Source organism: Micropterus dolomieu, linkage group LG17, assembly GCF_021292245.1.
Source record: "Micropterus dolomieu isolate WLL.071019.BEF.003 ecotype Adirondacks linkage group LG17, ASM2129224v1, whole genome shotgun sequence".
NCBI classification, from domain to species: Eukaryota; Metazoa; Chordata; class Actinopteri; order Centrarchiformes; family Centrarchidae; genus Micropterus; species Micropterus dolomieu.
Window position 1 is genome coordinate 10159635 of NC_060166.1, and position 25551 is coordinate 10185185.

The 25551-nt window shown below is 42.8% G+C and overlaps 3 protein-coding genes across 3 annotated transcripts in view; 1 reads left to right on the forward strand and 2 right to left on the reverse strand.

Moving 5' to 3' along the window:
- LOC123986046 (calsyntenin-2-like) overlaps positions 1-5632 on the reverse strand; it is a 279612-nt gene extending 273980 nt beyond the window's left edge. The window contains exon 1 of the mRNA XM_046074108.1: positions 5569-5632. Coding sequence (XP_045930064.1) covers positions 5569-5632 — 64 coding nt within the window. The remainder of the gene's footprint in view (positions 1-5568) is intronic.
- A 7921-nt stretch (positions 5633-13553) lies between these two features.
- hgd (homogentisate 1,2-dioxygenase) lies at positions 13554-19885 on the forward strand. Its single transcript, XM_046074152.1, has 13 exons — positions 13554-13715; positions 13993-14081; positions 14188-14293; positions 14915-14974; positions 15071-15162; positions 15294-15328; positions 15447-15526; positions 15803-15902; positions 16552-16676; positions 18423-18527; positions 18681-18807; positions 19233-19414; positions 19516-19885. Exons 1-13 carry the CDS (start codon positions 13623-13625, stop codon positions 19657-19659), a joined length of 1338 nt encoding a protein of 445 aa, XP_045930108.1. The 5' UTR covers positions 13554-13622; the 3' UTR covers positions 19660-19885.
- Positions 19886-20151: 266 nt separating this feature from the next.
- ndufb4 (NADH:ubiquinone oxidoreductase subunit B4) lies at positions 20152-23347 on the reverse strand. The gene is made up of 3 exons (XM_046074153.1): positions 22709-23347; positions 21308-21451; positions 20152-20303 (listed from the first exon to the last, which is right to left on the reverse strand). The coding sequence occupies exons 1-3, from the start codon at positions 22883-22885 to the stop codon at positions 20241-20243; spliced, it is 384 nt and encodes a 127-aa protein (XP_045930109.1). The 5' UTR covers positions 22886-23347; the 3' UTR covers positions 20152-20240.
- Positions 23348-25551: the final 2204 nt, after the last annotated feature.

Below are 25551 nucleotides of genomic sequence, written 5' to 3' on the forward strand. Positions count from 1 at the left end.
ACACACACACACACAAAGACATGCAGTTGTGGACATACAGCATCATAACATAATGATTTCTAGAAAGTCCAAGTGAGATGAAAGTAACTGTATATATTAATCTAATTCAATGATTTTTACCTATGAAACATAGAACATATAACTTTAGAAAAATAAATAAACAGCCCAAAGCATGTGGTCACCTGTCTAATATATTTCTGTTAGCTATTAGATTTTGTAACTGTGGTCCACTGACAACTTTCATGTACAGTAATGGGATAATTATAGGAGTAGCAGTAGGAGAACGTATGTGGAAAACCCTGTCCTTATACTTTTGTAGACTTTCAGTCTGGGTCTGGTTTCCATGGTTTGGGCTCAGCCCCTTTGTACCGGGAATTCTTAATGTAAAAGCATACAGGGACATTTTGGACAATAGAGTACGTCTAGCAGTTTGGGGAAGGCCCCTTTCCTGTTTCAACATATCAGTGCCTCTGCGCATAAGGCCAGGTCCATAAAAAGCAAAACACCAACTGTCTTAATATCCAACATCAGTGTTGGGAGAAAACCCTTGCAGCCATGTTCCAAAATCTGATGGAAAGCCTGAAACCAGAAGAGTGGAGGCTGGTAAAGCAGCAGATTAATGGCCATGGTTTTAGAAAGAGAGGCTCAACAATCACATATAGGGAGTAGTGTTTGAGTGTCCACATACTTTTGACCATGTAGTGTATCATGTTCATTCTCTTCAAATGAAAATTATAACTCATAAGCCACTGTTCAGCAAAAGTAGGCTCACTATACCAGTGTCCTAAAACATGAATTAAAAAGTTTAACTTGTGTCCTCTAACACGCACCATTGATCAATTAAATAAATTTCTGAGGTTTCTGGAATAGCCTTACTTAGTCTGGTATCAACAATGTATGGTGGCCACTGTTAACTAACTTTAGATAGATGCTCTTGTTATACTAAGTTTAGTATTTACAAGTCATTGCCACTTGTGACAACAGTGGACATGCATAGTTCAGCAAAAATACACTCGCTAAATTAGTAGGCTAAAACATCTACTTAGATTTTAAGCTAACAGAGATTTGAAGTTCTCAGAAAATCTGTCATCTGTTATTAAACAGCATGTAATATGATTAAATGCAGTCACTAAATGGACTAAATGAATTTTGGCGAGAGAGTCTTTTTATCTGCTGTTTCCAAGGTCAAGAATTAACATCATAATTTCTTTTCTCTTTTACTCCCTATCTTTTTTTTTTTTCATTTTCTTCCTTGTTTTGTAAGTTATTTCCCTTCCCTTTTCAGCCGTTTCCTCTCTCTCCAAACACACCTCAAAAAGACATTTATTCTGCAAAACCCACTCTGGCCTTGCCGCTGATCAAACTCTCTCTCTCTCCATTTCTCTCTCACACTCACACACTTTGTAGGGCAAATCAATGGGCCTTGGCTGTCTGAATATCTGCTGCCAAGTACGGTCAGCTGTGACCACTCCAAGACACCAAAAATAAATAAATAAATAAATAAATAAAGGAAGAGAATGATGAGACACCCACTCACTGCAAGGTGCTCACGGTGTTCAGTCAGTATCTGCTGAACTACATGCTCACACACACACAGTGACCCCCCCCCCCCCCCCCCCCCCCCCCCCCCCCCCCCCCCCCCCCCCCCCCCCCCGCCGTCGCCGCCGCCTCCCACACACACACACACACACACACACACACACACACACACACACACACACACACATCTAAAAAGACAATAGAGGTGGAAGAGACACAAATACCGGAGGTAGAAAAAACAGTGCTGTATATAGAGTAAAGATGGAGGAAGATGTGTGTGTATAGGGATCTGTGGAATAAGTTAGATAAGCACACTAAGATCTTATAGAAGCTTTTAGGGACAAAACTTACTTGGATTTGTGACTTTCTGTGTATGTTTACAAGGAAACACCCACTCAACACTACTTAACACTCTTCCTGTACTTAACAATAAGGCAGAAAGGAAAAGCTTTCTTATTAACACTGAAAACAGGATTTGTTCTCTAAAAAGCTCAGTTCAGGTTCAATATGCTGTAAGGAGCTGTGTGATGCAGAGGCTTGCTGCAGAGCTTCATTTTGATCCAGTATCAGTAATCGCAGGATCACAGGAACCCTCCGTCTCCTCCTTGTTTGAAGACGATTGCTTAAACTTATCCCCCCTGACTCACTCGCTCTATCTTTTGTCTCTGATGGCTGTAGAACTGCGCTTGGATCAGTGGACTGGCGCCCCTCCATTGCCGTTGCCACTAAGCCCTCCTACCTCTCAAATGGTGCAGGGCTGTACTGAGATCAGCTAAGCTTTGAAAATGGACGACAAAGCAAGTGTTGGTAAAAAAAAAATCTGTGATGTTCCTCCATGTCGCTGAGCCCTGCTTCCCCTGGCCGTGGCGAGGCCGGGTAGGATTTCATCCTGTGTCACAGCTTCGTTGGAGGATTTATAGAGTGCTCCCATAATGCACTTCCTCTCTCCAAAGGGGGGGACATAAATCTGGTAGTGTTTTTTTGTCACCCCCCTTTTTTATTTGCTAATGGGATCCTCAAATGACTATCCTCTTGGCTTTCTTTATCCCTTGTACGCACACACAAAAGCCCCGACTTACACACCCAGGCACACATACAGAAGCCCTATATAGAAAACCTTAAATTATAAGACCAACTATCCTTTCAATTAATCCTGCAACTTCACACGCAGACATCAGACTATAGCCACAGCCTGAAGCTTGTTACCAAGAGGCCTCTTCCAAAGGCTGAATATTACATTCTAACTGTTTGCATGTTTACTGAAAAATGTACAGTGTGTTTATCTGGATATAATAAAGCAGCAAAGAGGTTCCACCAACAAAGAGTCACACAGTGGGTAGCTGAATTAAAATATAGTGTGCTGGTAATGAGCTATCTAAATTCAGAGTTCATATTGCTTGGAATTACACAAAAGCAGGGCTCCGGGCAGCAATGGCAAAAACTCTATAGCTCTTTCTGCTTCGCTGCCAGAAGATTCTCCCTGTCGAGCGGCGACACGGTCGGTCCCAGTGAAATCGTTTGAGCCACAGCATGTATCTGCGAATGCAATAATTCCTTTGTAAACGACATCACCTCCTCGCCCATTTTTGCATACTTGGCGGCTGTCAACATGTTGGCTGCACTCTATCACTCTCCCCGTGCATATACAGGCAATCCCACGCACGCATGCACGCACGCACACACGCCAAAGGGATGTTAGCTCGTCAAGCTCTGATTACTGACAACTCTGAAACACATACTAAGTAGATGCACACACATTTAGAGACACACGGTACTCTAAGTCTGAATGGATGATTCCAGGGTACCGGTGATTAAAGGGAGTTGCACGTCCACGCTTTCCTGAAATGAAACGGAGGCTAAACAGAAAATGACAGCAGTGGCGGTGCTTCAAAGTTATCTGGAAAACAGGTTCGCAAATGGGTGCTACGGAGGCGGATCCTTTGCCACACTTGACACAAATACACTATTTCAGTTGTCATTTCAAAACGGAAACAGAGAGACTGATTCAGGGGGAAAAATGGACAATAATTTAGGCTGGTTGCTTCTTATGGGTTCTGCTTCCTGCCAACTGTGACAGGAAACGGGAAAGGCAGCGATGGTTAGTGTAGCAACAGATCCTGGAGACGATAGACTATTATTATTTTCTCCAGGATTTAACTGCACTGTACAGAGACCCTGGGGAATCAATTAGAACTATCGTGTGCTTAGTTTGTCAACCCCAATTGACTTGCCAGTAATTTTGTTTACTTCACAGTCATGCTCTGGATACAAAAAACAATAATAAGTTCTTCTTTACAATGCAACGATCCTGTTATTTCCTGTTCTATTACATATATGAACTTATCAGGTTAATACATGATATCCCCAAACGGGTAACAAACTGTCCTGCCTGTGTGAGCACAGCATAGTCACCCCATTGTTGCTTGCAAGTAAATCCTATTAAAATGAAAGTGCATATGAGGCAAAAGATTGACCTCTGGGCCAGGCCACAGTCTGAAGCAGGTCTATTAGCATATGTTTTCCCTCCACACATAACAAAGATTGCAGCTGCAGCCAGCCAGCCGACCAGCAGGGAGGCCCTTCGTGTGTCAGGACTCAGGAGGCAAGGAGGATAAACAACTTATCACACTTGTGGTGTCTCTTGGCTGCCAAACGAAACTGACAGGTGTCACCTTGTTATTTCACTGCATAAAAGCCAGCATCGGTCTACAGGGAGTTGATTAGCACGAACCTGTTGCCGCATTTACCCGCTTACCTACGGCACATGCCAAGCTCACTGGAGAATTGAGCGGTCCCACTGCAATGGGGATACTGATAGACTTAAATTTAGCTCAGCTGTGAAGCAAAACTGCCAGCAGTATGGCAGACATTTATGACATCTGGATGTCATTATCAAATATCTGTGGCTTGGGGGATTATTTGTCGTGTTATTTGGAATTTTAATGAGCTAATTTGAATTAATAAAATAAAATTAGCCTGTTGATAAATCCCACCAATGGTAATTTACATATGCATGTAAAGCAAGTGATTTCAGATGGCTTGATCAGAATTTTAAAGGTAAATTTGCAAAATGTACTAATTACAAGTGCAAACTCTCACAACAAATATCCCCAAATTCCTGTAGGTAAATCTCGATGCTGTCATTTTGCCTCTGGAGGAAGTCTGCATTCACAGTCATTGCAGTAATTGCAGATTTGTTTCTTAAGGATATAATCATCTTTAGTATTTCTTTTAGCATTGGGATTGATACTCATGCTTTCAAATCTGGACTTCGCTGTCCAGAAGTGAGTTGTGTGAATTCTGTTTAACACGGGTGTTGTCTTTAAAGCCACAGTATGCTATTTATGGGCCACATGTGCACTAATAACACCACTGTTTTAATTTAAAATATGCTCAAAGGTATTGGAAGACCCTAAATGCTACTTCTTTGCAGGTTTTGACACATAACTTTACATAGTAGGCTATGTACTCAGCTTTCCTCTTACCTTCCTTCACCTATCAGCTACAAACAAACCTTAACAGGAAAGACCATGTTCTTCTGCATCCAGCCCATTATATAGTTGCAACAAATGAGAAGAGGATGCTATGACAACAAAACTGCAAGTCCCTCAATCAATATTATAGTGATGCCAGATGAGATTAACCTCCAAAATAGGCTATAATAAGGTCATGGAAAGCTCAGTATTGAATACAACAGAAACACTCTCAATCTCAATAGAACTGCTGCATGGATACCATAGAAGATAAAACAAATAACCTCAAGTGCTATTAGGGGCTGTAGCCTAATTATTCTCCACAAGTCCTAAGAGGAATGCTGCAGGAAAATAACAGTCATCTTCTGGAGGAAAAAAACATCAATCACATAGACAGACTGTTATCAGCGCTTTAGCAATCAGTTGTCTGTTTAAGATGGACATTTCTCTGCATTCACACACAGCCTCTCCGGCCATGTCCACCTATAATAAAGCCGTAGCGCACTCGCAGATGCCCACTCCACAGAGCAAGCAAGTTGCCCTTCACCTACCGTACCTTTGGTGTGAGCAGCGCTCAACCCCAGAGCCACTACAGCCAACACGCCGGCTATTCTCAGCATCTTCTCGGTGGAGATTCAGCCCCGGGAAGGAGAGGGACTACGGCGACCTCTTTCCTCTTCTCTTTTCTCCTCTTTATTTCTGTCTGTCTGTCTTTCTTTCTATCTTTCTTACTCTCTTTTTCCTCTCTCTCTCTCTCTCTCTCTCTTTATTTCCTTCTCCTTTCCGCCCTCTCCCTTTTACTCAACGCCTGAGGTTCTCTCCTCTCTCTTTCAGCAGAATGTGGAAACACTTCACTGATATGTGGGACAAGACAGGCAGCGTGGAGTAGAAGGACGCCGGGTGCCCGCAAAGCACCTTGCCGCACAGCACCGCGCGCGTCGACCGCAGGTTATGTGGACGGTTGAAGCAGCAACTAAAGTGGTTTCTGCTGAGACGGGACCGGAGAGCAGCGCACCCCGGGACGAGACCGAGCGACGTCACAGGGAGGAGAGAGATGGATTCAGGCCCTCCCCTATCATCTCCGCCCATCTCCTATCTATGGAGCATCCCAGCCTACTCCACTCCACTCCAGCCTGCCACGCTGAGGAGGGATCCATGTAAACAATCGTTTGGAAAGCGTTGACCATCTTGTTTAATTGATTCCATAAACCTAAAAACAGAACACGTGACATTCAAACAATTAGCATATGCATGCTTATAATAACACTATTAATCTTAAAATGCCATTACAATGCCATAATAAACTCAATATCGATCACTTGTGCATATAACAAAACTATAATTACAATGTAGAAATGAAAATGCCATACAATTAAGTCACTGTAAACTCACTATGTTTTAAATACATGTTTTTGTCACCTGCCTGAGGATCAGTTTGTATTACTAACATATCACCCTAATAATAATAATAATAATAATAATAATAATAATAAGCCCAATGTAGGCTATCTTGACAGATATCTGAACATTTTGTTTTTTCTACTTTAAAATTCACCTTTTTTGGTTCACCAAATAAACAAAAACATTTCTGAATATTTTGCAGCTGCTTATCAACGAGATATTCCTGGACTAAAGGATAGGCTTTAGTTTAGCTTAAGGACTTAAAGTTTGAATTTCTAAGAAAACGGGGGAAGGATAGATAGACATACTTTAATATAAGGGCATGGTAAGACATTTACCCCAGTATTCTCCTTATCATAGAGAAAGACTGCTGTTTAAATGTCAAATATTCTCATTTCTTCCTGCACTAAAATTAAATATCTCTGAGTGACGTGGCTCATTTTGCCAGAGAGAATGTTCACATGTTTCACAGGGGGAAATAAATCCTTATTTCACTCTTTCAGTTTGTCTGTAAGGTGTGTGTGGCATGTGTGTGGGTGTGTGCACGAGTATTTGTTTTTTTTTTGGTCATGCCGGGCAGTAGGATTAATAATAACTTTTTCAATTTTCCTGAGTAGCCTATCTCAAAGGAACTTTTCTCTTGGACTATCTCTGCTTGTTAAGGATTATTCTGGGAGGCAGTGAATATATTGCCAGCGTTATCTAGAGGGAGAAAAAAATAATACAAACGGACGACAATGCACAGATTTGAATCCACACCATCCAGTGATGAAATTAAATTTGGTCTTCTTTTCACTGGGAAATGACCTAAGTGGTGTATAGCCAACAAAAAGGCTTTCCTGGGCTTGTGTACAAAGAGGTGACAGAGAAACCAAAGCCGTGGTTCTCAAACTGAGGTGCTGTGACCCTCAGGGGGCCCCATGTAACATGAGGAATGTTTAAATTTGAATATATTTAGGGGCTTACTGTCACAGTTTGCCTCTCTGTCCGCGTCTCTAGTTCCAACTTCTCAGAACTACCATGCTCACACTGTCCACCAGATGCCCTCAGATGTTCCCTCCTTTCCCCACCCATGTACACACCTGGGGCATGTTCAATTTGAAAACCATGTGCACCATTATGCTATGGTTTCCAGATTGAACTACTTGTTTTCTCAAAACTGTGTGCAACAGGCTTTGAGGTATCTTTCTATAAGGTATGGTTCTCCATCAGAGGCCCAACTGACACCTGTTCCCACAGAGCTGCAGCAGTCTTTAGTGCCTGTGCTGCAGTCATTTCCTGCCCCTGAGCTGCAGCAATCTGCTGTTCCTGAGCTGCAGCAGTCTGCTGTTCTCTTCTGTTTCTCCTGTCCGGCTCCACCGGCTCACCTGCATGTCTCCCAGCTGCCGCACTCTGGTCCTGCACTCCAGAGTTTAAATAATAATGTTGGTAATTACATGAACTTAATTTTGCTGGTAATTTTAACACAAATGTCATTGTTAATGGGTTTACAACAAAATTCAAGTTCCAGTAACTTTGTCTCCAGTAACTAAAATTGACTTGATAACTTAATTTTCTCCACCTGCTCTGCACTCTAGACACACAAACCTGCTCTGCACTACAGATCATGATTCACATTACGGGGTTGACTCCTAAAATGGACCATATCACTTCCTAACCTTGATGTTAGTTGAGCGTTTTGTCTGCCTGCATCACTTGCAGCTGCTCATGTAAGTCCAGTACATAAGAAGATAATAGAGACACTTGGCTGCATTCAGAGTTTCATAATTAGTATTTCTTTAACTTATATGAGCCATCTGATGTTAGCTAGCTGATAGCCCTATCATTTCATTACCACTATAAAATGTCATATTTTATCCAATTGTTCACTAACACTGGTGCTTAAGAATGAGCAGTGAAACTGAGGATTAGTTTTTGTGGAGATACATTTTGACAAGTCTTTTGCAGTGGTGGAAAGTAACGAAGTACAAATACTTCCTTACTATACTTAAGTAGTTTTTTTCGGTATCTGTACTTTACTTGAGTATTTTTAGTTGTTGCACCTTTTTACTTTCACTTCGCTACATTTCTAAGCCAACACTCTAGTCATTACCTAAATATATATATTGTTGTGAAATAAAAAATCAGGTTCTGAGATACTGTTCGACTTTTTACTTGTATTTCTTATTTTATTGAGCTTGGACGACACACAAATTATGCCTATTGATTCAATATACTATCATGACTTGTCAAACTTTAACATTTTCAGTTAATCAAAAAATAATTTAATTTAAAATACAATTTGTTGACGTTAAACGGCCCACAGTTTCCCTCTCTTGCATGTGTGGGCATGTTCAAGGCAGACGAGTGACCACAGGGCCACAGCTGAAACCCATTGAAGTGTAATGTGTTGAATGGTAAGTCATTTTAAGCTTAATTATACATATTTGCATTCGCTCAGGATTCTGTTGGTGATAGCCTACTGTAACCGAATACTGAAATCTGGAAGTCCTTACTCTGAAATTTGAGCAGTGTTGATAGTACAGTCTGTGTGCCGAGGTAAAGTTAGCTAGTAGCTGTAGCCTGTCACTGATTGAGTAGGCTTAAATTCGGGAGTAATAGGTGGCCAGGCAGCCAGGGAAAACGTCTTGGCAAGCTAACTTAATATGGGACTACCCATTAGCCACCGCTCTGGTTAGCATGTAGGCTAGCTACGTTTATAAACTTTATAAAGTAGCTACGTTAGCTAACGTTAGCTAAACATGATTAGACTATGATTCAGATGAGAAGAAATACTACAGATAACTCGCTAACACACAACTTAACTCTTGCAGAGATCAACTTAATTTTTACGTTCATGTTACTTAGAAATTTGTTTTATTGTGGCCAAAAAGCTTCTTCACCTAACTTAAAACATTATGTTGGATCAACTTAAATACTTGCATTCATGTTGACAATTATTAAGTTCATGTCACTTAGAAATGCGTTTAATTGTGGCCTAAAAGGTAATTCACCATACTCAAAACATTGCTTTGAATTAGTGTAATTGTTAGGGGACGGGACAGAAAGGACCCAAACGCAGCACTCAGAGTGAAGGAGGTTTTATTGAGGGTTCACGGGGGGGCTAAGGAAGAGGTGAGGGAGGAGAGGTGGACGCCAGGGGACGCGGGCACGAAGGACCAAGGAGCGGGCGAGGGTGGTGAGGCGAGGAGCAGGGAGGAGCCGGGAGGGCGCCGTGGAGGAAGCCCGAGAGGTGAGGACCGGAGGATGAGCCCAGCCGACTGAACGGATGACGAGGGTGAGTGAACCTGGGAGGGAAAACAGACAGAAAGACAGGGTTAGAGACTGGAGCGACAAAATGCAGGGACGATGAGAAAAAACAAGGAACATGAGAGCCTGGACGTAGAGGTGGCACCGGGTAAGGAGCAACGACGATCAAGCGAGGATGGAGTGGAGAACCGGGGTTGAAATACAGGCTGGGATGGGGTTGATTACTGGCAGGTGTGGCAGGCTGACGAGGTGGCTGATGAGGTGCAGGTGTAGGTAGTTGGCTGGGCTCAGGAGCCGAGGGAGAGAAGAGGAGAACACAGGGAGGCAGGCAGAGCAAAACAATGGGTGAAATAAAGTGAGAAAAAAAAAGTAAAACCAGGACACTCACCGTCAGCTGGGCTGTCCCCACAACAGGGCCCCCCCCTCAACGGACGCCCCCAGGCGGCCCACCCGGCTTGTCAGGATGAGCCCTGTAGAAGTCAGTCAGGAGGGACTTGTCCAAGATCTGGCTGGAGGGAACCCAGGAGCGCTCCTCTGGGCCGTAACCGGCCCAGTCCACTAGGTAGCGGTATCCCCGACCTCTACGCCGCACGTCCAGGAGCCGGTGCACCGTGTAGGCGGGGTGACCATCAATCATCCGTGGAGGGGGAGGCGCTGCCACTGGTACGGAGAGGGAGCTGGTGGCGACAGGCTTGATTCTTGAGACGTGGAAAACGGGGTGGACTTTCAGGTGGGACGGGAGGGTTAGGCGTACTGCAGAGGGGTTAACGATGGCCTCAATGGGATAGGGGCCGATGAATCGGGGGCCGAGCTTCTTGGAAGGGACCTGTAGGGGAAGGTCCCTGGAGGAGAGCCAGACTCGCTGCCCAGGCCGGTAGGTGGGTGCAGAGGCCCGGTGGTGGTCTGCCAGTTGGCGGTTGCGGGCCGCGGTGCGGAGAAGGGCGGCCCTGGCATCCCTCCAGATCCGGCGGCAACGCCTGAGGTGGGCCTGCACAGAGGGGACGGCCACCTCCTCCTCCAGGGAGTAGGAACTCCAGGAGGTGGGGCTGCGGTACGCCACACATCTGAGTGCCGCCCCCAGGTCCTGGTTGGCCCGCTCGGTCTGTCCGTTGGTTTGGGGGTGATAGCCCGAAGAGAGACTGGCAGTGGAACCAAAGGCACGGCAGAAGGATTTCCAGACCTGGGATGTGAACTGGGGGCCCCGGTCCGAGACGATGTCCAGAGGGATTCCATGAAGGCGGAAGACGTGGTCGACAAGCAGGCAGGCAGTTTCCAGAGAGGAGGGGAGTTTGGGTAGGGGAATGAAGTGGGCAGACTTAGAAAAACGGTCAACGACAGTGAGAATGGTGGTGTTTCCGTTTGAGCTGGGGGGACCAGGGACGACCGGGGACTGGGAGGGGGCGAAGCAGACCGGCGGGCGGTTGATGGGAGGGTTTGGCGCGGGCACACACCTCACAAGCCGCCACAAAGGCTCGACAGTCCCTCTCTATCGAGGGCCACCAGAACCGCTGGCGGAGCAGAAAGAGGGTGCGGGCCATCCCAGGGTGGCAGCTGAACTTGGAGGCGTGCGCCCACTGGAGGACCTGGGAGCGCACACACGATCGGATCGGACCATGCTGGCTGGCCTGGATTACAACCACCGTGTCCACAGACCAGCCAGGAGAAAAGATGATGACACAATTCAGTATGTTGCATTTTCAGTACTCTTGTGCATTTTACTCAATACATTTATAAGTGATGAGTCAAAAAATATTACAGTATGAGGAATACAGATAGATGGTGCTGATTTATTGTTACTGATTGCATTTTATGTGGAAATAGTTTACTAATTACTCTATAAGAGAACAATGTCAGGTGTTAGAAACTTTCACTAAGCTGATCCTCCTTTCTGTATTATCAAGGTGTATAACAAAAAGTCCAGGAAGTGGAGCTTGTACTCATTGAAGGTGGAGAAGGACTACAGTTACATCGCAGACCTCCAGAGTGCCATCCTCCTCCTCCGACAGTTGTCTGCTACTGAGGAGATGCCTAGAAGCAGAACCAGGAGACCTGATGATCCCCGTCAACATTGGGGTTCAGTCAGGTGTCCCTGCCCCAACTGTGTTGCTAGATACAGCAAAATATAAAACAAAAAGTAATATGGTTGGTTTTGAAATGTGGTAATCATGTCAGAGAGGTGACTGTGATATATTTAATCATCTCCACAGCAGCGATACGATGCTACGAGTAAAGTCTGAACTGTCTTCACAATCAGTTGATACATCTGGACACAGCTTGTCCCTTCCTGTATATACTTATTTTTATTGATGTTTTTAAAATGATTTATTTGTGATATAGGTTGTAGTTTTAGTAGTATATAATAACAATAAACAAGTGTTATACCACATTTGGATGTCATTATTTCAGACATAAGACACAAATGTAGTTACTTGATTATTTAGGCTGCAAGTGTAAAGAAAAGGCATTTATCATTTTCAATGTTTTATTTAAAAAATAATAAAAATATTATCAAGAACAGGGAAAAATACCTTTGTATTTTCTCTACCCTCCTGGGCATAAAATGATGTACAGGTATTCATTCACATAGTGGAGGGAATTATTTGTGTAGCAGTTGGTGACATTACATTTTACACCCTGCTAGGATTAAACCTCTGTATTGTCCTGGTGGATCAGGAGAACAGTTGCATATCTTCTAGAAACAGCAACTTAGTATCACGACTCTGTGACCAAGTGCTCCACATTGCCACACTACAAACCGTCTGTATGCTGCCTGACTGAACTGTCTGTTACTCTGTCCTGGGTCTGGAAGGTCAGCCTTGTGTGGTGCATGGAAACACTGTAGTCTGGATGTTGTCCACAGTCTTCAGATTCTGGCCTGTAAAGGAACATATAGTTGTTAGAACCCAAATTGGAAAGATCGGTGTAATTGGAAAGAACATTCATCAACATGATCAGATATTTTTATTTAACGGGGGTTTGTTGTTCTCTAACAGGACTTCTGTGTCCACATTACACACCAGGTCAATGTACATGACACAGATGAGCCGATGGCTGAAGCAGAGCTGTAGTTGAGTTGTTGTAATCAGTAAACGATAATAAAAAAGTAATAACAATAGTGATGGATTACATTTATAAAGCACTTTATTTTTGACAGTCAAAGGGCTTAGGGGGAAACACCAGAGAAACATTGAGACAAGCACACTGGGAGATAATAGACTTAATATTAAAATATATATGTATAGATATACCTGTTCATATGCTGTTGTTGGAGCGTGAGGCTCGACACAGGTCCTAGAAGATGTGCTCCTTAGCTTGCACCTCGTCCTCCCCGTCCTGCCTCTTCTTCCTCGGACCCCGGCAGCCCTCCCTCCTCTGCTTTGCCTCGACCCCGGGCCTGTCCCGGTTTGTGCTTGGCTCTGGGGTGCAGTCCTCATCAGAGACAATAATGCTGTCACCATGGAAGCTCTAACATGCAAAACTACGTACATGTTATGAGTGTAACACGAAATACACCTTCGTGTTGTGTAACTGATGGAAACAGGAAAATGTGTATCAGCCTGTTTTTAGCTCTGCCCAATGTTACCGCAGCTCTTGGCACAGCTACCTGTTGCTAACAGTTAGCTAGCCAGCTCGTTACTGATTAACACTCGGTCTTTTTAAACCTACCCAACAATAACATGCTAGCTTGATAGTGAGTACTAACAGCCGGGTTATTTGTTTATTTTTATAATAAAGTTAGATGTTTTCTTACCCCTGATGTGAGCCTCTGCTCTCCGCTGGTCACACTGTCCTCGTCCTCCTGCGGTGTCGGCAACGCGCGTTCATGTGTTTTGGGGGCGTGGCTTTGGAAGGAGCCCAGAAGGGAGGGGGTGGGACTTTCTCTGTTGGATACTTTCAAAATCCAGCAGTTTCTGGCTAGTTTCTCAAACCTACCTACCCTGCCTTTAACTTGAGTGTTGGATGTTTGTCTTTCTTTTGCAGTACATGAGTGGTTTTGGGAACGAGTTCTCTTCTGAAGACCCTCGCTGTCCTGGATCTTTACCGGAGGGACAGGTAACGTGAAAATCTGATCCCAAGAGGTGTATAATTGGCTCCAGCTTGCTTTCCTTCTGCACATCTATTGACTCAATCATCATTATTTGACTGTTTCAACATTAGATGATGACCACACAAGTCAAAATCTACCAGTACCCCCTGTTTTAAGACTTCCCTGTATTGTAATTTTAACATTTGTTGAAACCTGAGCTTCAGAGACACCTTCCAGTCCTACATAACACACAGTATTAACACCCTATTATGTCTGTATAATGTTTATATTATGTCTCTACAGAACAATCCTCAGGTCTGTCCCTACGGCCTCTATGCTGAGCAGCTCTCTGGCTCTGCCTTCACCTGCCCACGGTCAGCCAATAAGAAGAGGTATTCATCTGTTTCTGACATTTAAATCAGTTTACTTATCACTCTAAGACCAAACAGAGCTCAGAAATAAGACATGACTTAACACTGGTTCTTTTTCTCTGTCCAGTTGGTTCTACCGTGTCTTGCCATCTGCCAAACATAAGCCTTTTACCCCAGTGCCCAGTGGAAATCTAACAGACAACTGGAATGAGGTTGAGCCTGACCCTAACCAGGTATATAAAAGCTCAAAAGGAAGATTTTCAGCTTCTCTATAACATTAATTACTCACAATTAAATCAAAGTTAAAGTTAACACAACACTCTCAAGTCTGTACAGTAAGTATGAAACTACAGTCAGCAGTTGGGTAGCTTAGCTTAGCTGGAAACAGGTGGAAACGGCTAGCCTGGCTCTGCCAAAATCCACCAAAATGTTTCGCTAAATGTCAAGATCCTTATTCCTTTAGCTCTCAAAACTCATCTGCTTCATTGGGACTGTGTGGGTCTTTATTGGATTGATAGTTTTGGCAATTTAAGCAAAGAAACCCACAACTGTCATCGCATTTCTGTTCAAATGTTGCTAATTGGTGAACAGACCTAAGCAACATTTCTAGCAGAGCCCCGTCCACTTCAAACCAGTCATAAAAAGCAATAAGAAACACAAGAAGTACAGAAATCTCTTATGTGGAATAACCACTGCTTTGGCAGAACATTGTGTGTGTTCATGTAGGATCCCTTCACTTATAGTAAGAAGATGATTGAGAAAATGTGTTTTAAGGGCTTCTCTGCGCAAATGAATTCCTTTAAATTCTCTGTATATATTGTATAAATAGATTCTGACTGAGGTTTCTCTCACAGCTGCGATGGCTGCCGTTCACCATTCCCAAATCTACAGAGAAGAAAGTGGACTTTGTGGCTGTGAGTTTAACTCATTATTTTTCTACATTATTGTTTTATTAAAGCTGCTGATTTTCACTTCATTGATTTGGGATTTTGTGCACCTGCATGTTGCAGGGTCTGCACACTGTCTGTGGCGCTGGGGATGCCAAATCTCGCAATGGCATTGGCGTCCACGTGTACACCTGCAACACCTCCATGGCTGACAGGTCAGCATGTATTTGTGTGCGAATGTGTCCCATCATGTAACAAACAGATGAATTTCCACATATCAAATGGCTACAAGCATCTGTGGTTACGACCACCTCCAAGCTCTATCTTTTTTTCCCTCTTGTTCCAGGTGCTTCAACAACTCCGACGGAGACTTTCTGATTGGTGAGAAAATGGGCTGTTGATGTTTTTTATTTTTTCTGTTGATGATAGCTCAATCCCAGTCCTTCTTCTCCCTCAAATTTTCTCTACTCTGCCTCTCTTTGTCTGTTTGTCTCTCTAGTCCCCCAGCAGGGTGAGATCTTGATCACCACAGAGTTTGGGAAAATGATGGTCGAGCCGAACGAGATCTGTGTCATCCAGGTGAGGTCTATGTTTTTCATCTCCCTGGTTTTCACACAGAAATCTACCACTGTGGCTGCCCCCACACCCCACTTACCATATTTAGAAAGACATATTTAGTACTTTTCAAAAGTGGCTGTAAAAATGAAGAACAGTGGAAAGAGGTTTGGGCTACAGAAAGCCTGACCACTGGGATTTGTGGTTGCAGCATGTGATTTCCCAAACACAGCATACTACATTTGATTCATAAAAGCACTAAATTTCCCTTCACCACCACTTCTTATGTGTTTTGTCCAGCAAGGGATGCGCTTCAGTGTGGATGTTTTTGGAGAAACCAGAGGCTACATACTGGAGGTGTATGGAGCCCATTTTGAGCTCCCTGACCTGGGACCCATAGGTGTGTGTTTGTATGTTGTGTGTTTGTATGTTTGTGAGTATGGATACGTGTAGTGTCAATTCATCCTTCCCTGAATTCTGCACACCAACCTCATGTCTTTCTTTCTTTCACCTTCTTCCCAAATCTGTCATATTTCTAGCCATGCTAGCAGTGTGGCACTAAAGATGGAAAAGAGATTGAAATGTCAGTTGGTTGGTTGGTCCAGCACTGAAATAACCCAACAACTATTGGATGGACTGCAATGAATAAATGAATGTCCCCCTCAGGATGACTAGTAGTAACTTTGGTGATCCATTAACTTTTCATCTAGCGCCATCATTTGGTAGAAATGCTTTATGATCAAATAGTTGCAAAACTAATTCCCATCAGCCTCAGCTGCATTTTAGATTTAGGGCTGGTTAGCAAATGTTAGCATGCAAACATGCGAAACTGAAATGGTTCATACAACATAGTAAACATTACACCTGCTTAGCATTGTCATTGTGAGCATGCTAGCATGCTGACGTTACCATTTAGCTCAAAGTACTGTCATGCCAAAGTACAGCCTCACAGAGCTGCTAGCGTGGCTGTAGTACTGTTTATAAAGATTTAAATTTTTGCATATGTGCGTGTGTGTGTCTGCATATGTATGACTATGTATGTTTTGCAGGAGCCAATGGTCTGGCCAACCCAAGAGATTTCCTGTGCCCAGTTGCTTGGTACGAGGATCGCAAGGTTGCCACAGGTTACACCATCATCAACAAGTACCAAGGAAAGCTCTTCGCCTGCAAACAGGTGTTTTTTTTGTGACATTTCAGTTTGTGTGTGTCAGTACACTCACATGTATAACAGACACTATATGACAGGGGCCCACACATATGGCATACTTGCCCTATTACCCTATTTAGGTTTGTGTTTGCTTCAGTAAACACCATCGAACCGCAAACAACGATGAACAGGAAACTGTTCAAGTGAAACATATGCTCCATTAGCTGCTCCTGCAGATTGAATTGCCATCCCTGATGATTTAATATCAAAGCCTTAGCTGTTATCCATTCAGCAGGTTTCCGCCTCGACTCCCTTATGAGTCTTAATCACTCATAATTAGTAAAGGCATTCCGGAGTTACAGACAGTGTACCTGTGAAGCTTTGCTTTGTAGGAAAAATCTTTCCCAAGTTAAGCATTAATTTCACCATATTTCACTCAGGGAACGATCCTGCCCCTCCCGAAATGTCCTGTTGGGCGCATAATTGGATCGACACATAATGTATGACAGGAGTTTTTTTTACTGAACCTTGGAGGAGGTGGGAGGAGAGGTTTGTCAGTGGCGGGGGTTGGGGGGTTGTAACCGTGGAAACCATGTCAAACCACACTGTTATTATTCATTGTAGGAAGTACACAAGGGCAGGATGCTATCTTTTTTTTGTAGCAAAACAAACATTTTTCCATCTCTCTCGCTGCCTCCATTTGAGTATCCGCCCTCAGTTATGTGCTGGGTGTCAGAGGTGGAGGCTGTTGGCTGCACCTGACACTCTTTTGCTGGTGTCCACCCTTTCACAGAGCCAGGAGGGTGAGGCTGCAGGGCTTAGAAAATAAGGTGGGGGACGCGGGGCCTCATCACAGGGAAGATGCTGCTGCTCCCGTCTGGTCCTGCTGTTTTGTTCCCCCGCGGAGTGCTGAAATTGCTCAAATTAACTTATTATTTGCTTGACTGGGCCAATATGTTTGTGGGGTGTTTTGTGCATGTGTGTGCAAGTGCTTGCTCTCCTCCATTTTTCCCCTTTTAATCGAATGGAGTGGCGTTACCACAGATGACTGTCCAAGAGATTACCTGGAATGGGTTTCCCAAAAGTCTTTTTGTGTGGTAACTAACTTAGTGTAAATTGTGTGTGTGGTTGTGTTTTTTTTGTTTGTTTATTATTCATGTAATGTTTTTCAATTTGCTAAAGCACACGTTTGTGTATACATGCGTGAGGTTTTATTGTTAGTGTGTATAAGCGGTTCATGTGTGGAGGTGTGCGTGAGGAGCAAGGAGGTCACTCAGGAGGCAGCTTGAGTTGTAATGAACTATATTGATTCTAGAGCTGCTATTGAATGTCTTTTTCACAGCGACATTATCAGAACAGAGAAACTATATAAAATTGCTGTGGTTTTAACAATCAAGATAAAGAAATATCTCTGCACCCACTGTAACTGCTGCTCCCTCCCCCCATAACTGAGCGTCAAAATGCTCAAAGTTTGGGAAAGTTTGATTGTGAAGCCAATTACCCCATAATACCTGGAGCCTTGTTTCACAAAGAACAGGGGGAATGAAAGAGAAGAAAGAATGAAAGAAGTACACCCTCTTTCACAATCAACCCTTTTCATTATGACCAGCTTTTTTTCTCTTTATGTCAAGAAGTACTCTCTCTGGGAATTTAAGATTACAAAGACATTATTCATTATTCCTTTTCCCCAGTGAAAAGCTCAATTTGAAGTCTTTTGTGTTTGCTGCTTGGGTAGACTTGTCTTATTTGTTTCGTTGTGTGCTCTGCACGTAGGATTTCTCACCATTCAATGTGGTGGCTTGGCACGGAAACTACACACCTTACAAATACAACCTGAAGAACTTCATGGTTATCAATGCTGTGGCCTTTGACCATGCGGTGAGAGTTTATGGACCCAGACACACTCCAGTACTTTTCAATATACATACAACAAATTGGTTTCTCTTTGCTTTCTGCTCTTTAAGTGAATTCACTGATTCTGTAGCACGCCTTTAAAAGTAACATATTGTTCCACTCACAATCTTCCTATAGGATCCATCTATCTTTACTGTGCTGACTGCCAAGTCCACACGACCAGGTGTGGCCATTGCTGACTTTGTCATCTTCCCACCTCGGTGGGGTGTGGCTGACCACACCTTCCGTCCACCGTACTATCACCGTAAGACCACAAAAAGAAATACATGCCTTGTTTCATTTTGCAGGGGAGGAGAAGAAGACTTAAGAAAGCAGAAACAATGAATTTTGAGAATAGGTTGCTAAGACGTGTCTGAATTTGATTCCAACTTTGAATGGAAATGTAAAATTCTATCTAGAAATGATAATTTTAGTCTTATCGTGGAGTGATACAAGCCAGCCAGAAGCTAACATATCCATTTACCCAACCAGTGTCAAGGCAGTAGGTGATAACAATCAACCTGCTGTATGACACTTTTCAGCTGAGGCTCCACCGCAGAGCCTTTTGTCTGTTTTCACCACATATCTAGAAGGACATCTAGTGGAATTCAGTGTAACAGCATGCTCTTTACACTGCAAATTGTACCAGTTAAAGTGCTGTGTTACAGCTCCTCTTGGTTGTCACTTTAGGCAACTGCATGAGTGAATTCATGGGCCTGATCAAAGGCCACTATGAAGCTAAAGAGGAGGGCTTCCAGCCAGGAGGGGCCAGCCTCCACAGCATCATGACCCCGCACGGCCCAGACGCCGAATGCTTTGAGAAGAACAGCACTGCTGAGCTCAAACCTGAGAGGGTGGCTGAGGGAACCATGGTAAGAAAATACAACTAGAGAAATTAATTATATAAAAAGTTGGAAACCGGGTCAATGCCATGAGTGATTATACCTGTAACATCGTCTTTTCCTTCGTTCAGGCTTTCATGTTTGAATCATCCTTCAGTATGGCAGTGACCAAGTGGGGACTACAAACATGCCAGAGGCTTGACAAGAACTACTACCAGTGCTGGGAACCTCTTCGCAGCCACTTTAATCCCAACTGGAAGCCCAGCAAACAGTAGCAAAACAGAGTAATAACTAAATCATACAAAGATAAAAATTGTTTATCTTAAAATTTCATTTTAGTAAACATCAGTGCCATCAAGCCAGTATCTGTGGAACTGCTCTCTTTGTGTTGCTTGATTAAGTGTGTTGATGAAACTGCAGGAGCAATAAAATCATTTTTTTTTAATGCAGACAACTAAGATTGGAGATGCACAATAAAAACTGAAACTTGTGTGACAAACATTTGCTGTTGCTCATGTTCAAAATAAATCACATCTGTGCTGCATAAATAGTTTCTGTCAGGTCAGTCATACATTTTGAACTAAAATGTAAATCCACTCTTGTTGTCACTGCCCCCGTGTCTACTGGTTAGTATGATGGTAAAATACTTGCTTGTGCATGCCCTAACAACAAGGTCTGTGTACATGTAAACTGTGCAAAACATTTACAATATCGTAATTTCTTTCCCCTTCACACCTGATCAATCTAAACCATGAACAAGAAACCAGTGTTTTTGACAATATGATTTTATTTGTATAATAATAACTACACGCACTGGCATCACTGGAAGATAAAGGAGGTCTTTACACATCAGAGCTCATGATGACAAACTGAACTTGCGCTCGAGGGTTCCAGCTTTAATCTGCGCCTCCTTCCTGTCCTGTAAAACAGACAACAAACAGATGATGGGTTAATACAGTTTCCATGGCAACAAAGTCATATCACCCTCTTCACCTTCCGGGCATTTTCTCGGCTGCATGTTTTTTATGAGTAAGCGTCTTGTGATTTTCAAACAGTTTTTGTCCTCCCAGCGGAGAGAGGGAAACGAACATGATAGCACAGCGGTGTGACAATTGCAACAAATTCTCGCTGGAATTTCTATTGGCGAGGGTGAATCTCCATGACAATGGGGAGGAAAATGAAAGGAAGCAGCATTTCAAGTGAAGCATTCATTTTTAATGTGAGTGGAACTGTGACCAAAAAAAGAAAACCAACTGCGCACCTAAAAGGGAAGAGTCCCCATGCTCAACTAAATAGCTTTTGATATATCTATGATGCCATTCACGGCCAAATATCACATTTAAGGATTATCCTAGATATAAGATTAGGAAAGAGAACTGATATTAGTGCTGTAACATGGGAAAATTTCACATGTTCTTATGCCAAGACTGTGTGGTTCACTGCTGTATAAAGTAAAATCACTGATGTTTTGACCACCAGAAGTGAGTATTGATATGAGTCTATAACAGCAGATAGATACAATGAAACGAAGACAGTAGCAGGGAATAGAAAAAGCTCAGACACCTGCACTCATTACAAGAAAGGACTTCAACCTGCAACAATATGTGGGCATACAGCGTATTCTAGTCTTTTTTCTAATTTTGTTTATGTTGTTTTGGTTCTAGTCTGTCACCTCTTTTAACAGCCTAACTGTGAATAAACAGTTCCCTAAATGATCAATGTGTGTGCCCATACTTGACATTCTTTTGCTTCTGGATAAGACATTAACATGTGCCACTTTATCTGTAGTACACAAACTTAAATATGCAAAAGCGCAGTGCAGTTATTAAACCTGCTGCTTAAGGAGCAGCAGATAAGTTGGGCCATTTATTAAACACTCTGTGATAATCAAGCAAAGAGAGGTCAGCACATCTTGTCTCATACCCTGTCTGTCTTGAAGAGGAAGTAGAGGCCGAAGAGAGGCGCGACTCCAAACATCGCACCCAACAGAGATGTCTTGAATGTGGGCCTAAAGTATGAGTAAGGGTTGGTGCGTGCATGCACCCAGCGTGTCAGGGCAGGGTCTTCCTGTAAAGACACAAGTACGCAACTGAATGTCACTCTGAGTCTTTGCAGTTGAAAAAATAAAGGTCAAACAATTATTTACAACAAGAGTATTAAAGATATAGTATGTTGTTATGATAATACAAAACAGTTGTGATTTCTCACTGTGTTGACTAAGGCAAACTGAAACATATTGTCAATTTCATATTATTTATGATTACTTGACCTTCATCTTTCTTATATTTTCCTACCTGCTATGTTTATTGTTAAGCACAAAAACACCAATGCAATTTACTTGTATGAGTACACCTACTTGTCAATAAAGCTGAATAAAAAACACTTTACGATATTTACAACATACAACACCCCTCTACCCACTGTCATGGCTTTCTGGGACAGTGTCTGCTGTAAAGAAATAAGCTCATCATGTGTACAGAATAGACAGAAGTGGCAGTAGTAGAACCATAATATGGAATAACAATATGACTATTAACTAAGTTAGTACATATATATAAAGTAAATATTAAGTTGAGGAGTTTCAGGCAAAGTTAAAGTCAGTTGTATGTTGTTACATAGGGCATATTTTGGCCAGGTGAATGTCAATTATGATGCAGACTGCTAACAACTGATTAATTGCATTATATTGGAGCAGCTGGGGATTTAGCAGTCTGGACTAGAGCCCGTTTAGCTGCAAGATTGAAAAGGACTGGTGTGTAACAATTATCGGAAAGATTATGTTTGAGTTTGCTAAAAGCAAAAACTAAAAGCAACACTGAAGCCCTTGACTTGAAAGATATAACGTTCCCATAGAGAAATGTAACACTGACTAGTGGACACTGTCGTTCAGCTTAAAGTATACAAATCCTCTCAGAATACATAGAACTGGGGTCCAAGTCTTTATAACGTTACTAGCTAAATGTGACTGTGGATGCCAGAGCAACTGAAGTCGGTAATAAGACATTGATGTTGTCTAAAAGCGTTTTAAATCACTGTAACGTTAACAGTATACTCAAGCATCAACACCTGTGATCAACCTTGTTCTAGAGTTAGCAAGCTAATGTTACACATTACCGTTTTATCAAAAGTAAAACCTCCCTAAAAGCCTGTCCCACATGTAAACACAAAGGGCACATACTATGCTGCACTAACGGTATACTATATTACTGATATGATTTAGCAAAACTTGGTTCGCCCGACTTAAATGCATTGACATGCAATCGTTAGCAAGTAGCCTGAGCCATTTTCAAGGGTGACATTGCTAGCTGTGAGGTAGCCACTTACAATGAGCTCTTTTCTGTGCGGGTTATTGAGTTGCGTCTGATACTGCCTCTTTAGGTCCGCTCGTAGTGCTGCCCTGTCTTGTTCGGCACGTCGCTGCTCCGGCGAGAGGTTGAAATACTCATTTGGGTCCAGTGTTTTTGGCCGTGTGGCCAAGGGCGCCTCTCGGTAGTCCGCCATGATTGTTTGGTGACGGGTGACACTGGGGCAAACGTGAACTAGTGAAATCTCGCGTTGAACGGCCGAGTCGTCACCATAGCAACATCAAACTTTCTGTCGCTGGGTGTGCTAAACGCAACAATGAGCGCAACAAATAACAATAAAGACAAGGACGAGGGTGTTCCGGCTGAAAGTGACGATGACTTTCAGTATGAAGTAGTCCCTCTAGAAGATGACTGGCGTTTGACAGAAGGGGAAGAAGATTTGGAGGCAACGGTGAGAGCTATCCAAGACCGGGCAGAGGCCGCTGCTGCTGCTGCTCCCAAGGCCAGAGAAACCTCCATCACACAGCAGCCTAAGGCCGTGGTTGTTGACGACTTTCTACGCAACTTTCTTTTCCAAATGGGCATGGCAGAAACACTTGACTGTTTTCAGACTGAGTGGAGTGAAATGGTGCAGAAAGGGCTGGTGGATCCAGATCGGGTTGGCGTGGTACCGGATGTGCACAGTGAAAACATGCGCCTGGACAGCGAGCTAAAAAACGCGCAGCGGGAGAGAGATGAGTACAAACTGGCAGCCTCTGCCGCAGCTGAGACACTGGGGAGGGTCCGGAAAGCCAGAGACCTGCACCGGATGCAGCATAAGCGCGTCGTCCAGGAGAAAATCAGGCTCATCGAGGAGATGAGAAAGCTGAAAGTGCAGTGCAGCAGCTACGAACCTGCAGTAAAGCGGATGAATGAAAAATACCAAGCAGTTTTAAAGCAGACCATGCTGGTGACTTTGGAGAAGGACATGGCAAATGGGACAGGCGATCCGCCAGTCAGCTCAGAATCCGACTCACAAGTGATCCGACCAAGCCCTCCTATATCTGCCAACAGTCCACGGAGTCAGACTAGGGGGGAGTCAGTGAAGGCAAATGTTTGTTGAAATAAAAAGTTGGTCTCACATAACTTTCCTCGTGAATGCTCATGCTGTTAAGCCTCCTTGTACAGCACAGTTTTTAGGTACCAGTAGGCCTACTTTCCTGAAGTATTTACATTTTCTAAACCTTCTGTTTTTATTCTACAATTCAGAAGCAAATGTTGTAGGGGTGACCGGCTATGGTTGTAACATGGGGAGAGTTTTAACCCCACCAATTCCACCAATTAGAGATAAGATATGAGTTAGGTGCAGGGACATGCACAGACATTTTGGTGGGCAGGGGCTCAAGTGAAAAAAGGGGCATTTTTTTAAAACAAGACAAATATATTAACTCAACAACATTTTTACTTTTCTACAAAATAATCACTTCACACAGAGACCACGGTCTTCTTTAGTATTCACTAGGTTTATCATAGGAGCAGGCAACAGAAAAGCAAACTATGCCACAATGTGCATGTTTTATATGCTACTAGTTTCAAGTATATGACATAGTTTCATTAATAATTTGTTTATTTTTCACAAGGCAATAAATCGTTTCAATCCTTTTGGTGTTATTGGAATACATAAATCTTCACACTAATCTGTGTCATTGGGCTGCAGGCATAATTAAAATAAATGTTATTTAAATACTTTTACTTTTTGTTTCACAAGCAAGATGCCAAATGAGTAAAGATAACTTTCAGCTTCACACAGCCAAGCAACAGAATACTGAATAAATTAATGTATTGATCAAATACTTTATTATTGTTGCTATTATATTACATTTACGATGCACATGCACATGCACACACACACACACACACAATTACTGATGGTGAGATGGACTTAGTTTCACATTTGAGGGAGGGCTGTCTGTATTAGAATGGAGAGTTATTAGATGAGGAGCCTACCATTAAAACTATCAAGTTACTCTTTAAGGCGCTTTTTCATGGAGTGGTCACTTTTGAGACTTTGGTCTATTTTGCTTCCATGTCTTCTTTTACTCTTTACTTCTTATGGAAATAAAACTTCAAGAATACACCTTTAGACGGTGTTGGTTTTAAGCCTAATACCCTTGGTCTATCTGCATCTGTAGATATATTAACCAAAACAAGCTAATCTGCATATTTACAAAGCACATTTCTGAGGATAATAGCCAACTCTTGATGTAAGTCAATAACTGGGGAAGTTCTGTGGTGATATGCTTTAGTTATTTTATTTATCCCATTTACTTGCAGTGACTTGTCAAATGTGTGCAAATTGGCGCATTTTAATTAGTTAACGCCTAATTTGCATATCAATGTGGCGATTGTGATGACGTTGTTAGACACAATAATAATAATAATAATAATAATCCTTATTTGTAGAGCACTTTTCAAAAACAAGTTACAAAGTGCTTTAACAAGTGTAAAGAATAATACAAAAAAAAAAACAAGATAAGAGCATGAAAAATTAATATAAAATTAGTAAAATACAATAAAATAAAAGGGATAAAATAAAGTCAAATAAGATCGGGAAAGGCTCTCCTATAAAAGTATGTTTTAAGAAGGGACTTAAAAGAGTTCACTGACTCAGCCGACCTGATTTCCTCGGGCAGGCTGTTCCAGAGCCTCGGGGCCCTGACAGCAAACGCTCTGTCCCCTTTAGTTTTCAGTCGAGACTCTGGAACAGACAACAGACCTCTGCCCGAGGATCTCAAGGTACGTGCTGGTGTGTATGGGACTAAAAGTTCAGAAATATAACAAGGCGAGAGGCCATGAAGAGCTTTAAAAGTGATCAATAGAATT

Coding starts and splice junctions, on each gene's coding strand:
- ndufb4 (XM_046074153.1), bottom strand. CDS start 22,885: ATGGCGGACTACCGAGAGGCGCCCTTGGCCACACGGCCAAAAACACTG. Junction 21,452..22,708: donor CGCACAGAAAAGAGCTCATT/GTAAGTGGCTAC, acceptor GTGTCTTTACAG/GAAGACCCTGCCCTGACACG. Junction 20,304..21,307: donor TCCTCTTCAAGACAGACAGG/GTATGAGACAAG, acceptor TCTGTTTTACAG/GACAGGAAGGAGGCGCAGAT.
- hgd (XM_046074152.1), top strand. CDS start 13,623: ATGTTTGTCTTTCTTTTGCAGTACATGAGTGGTTTTGGGAACGAGTTC. Junction 14,294..14,914: donor TTGAGCCTGACCCTAACCAG/GTATATAAAAGC, acceptor TTTCTCTCACAG/CTGCGATGGCTGCCGTTCAC. Junction 14,975..15,070: donor AGAAAGTGGACTTTGTGGCT/GTGAGTTTAACT, acceptor TGCATGTTGCAG/GGTCTGCACACTGTCTGTGG.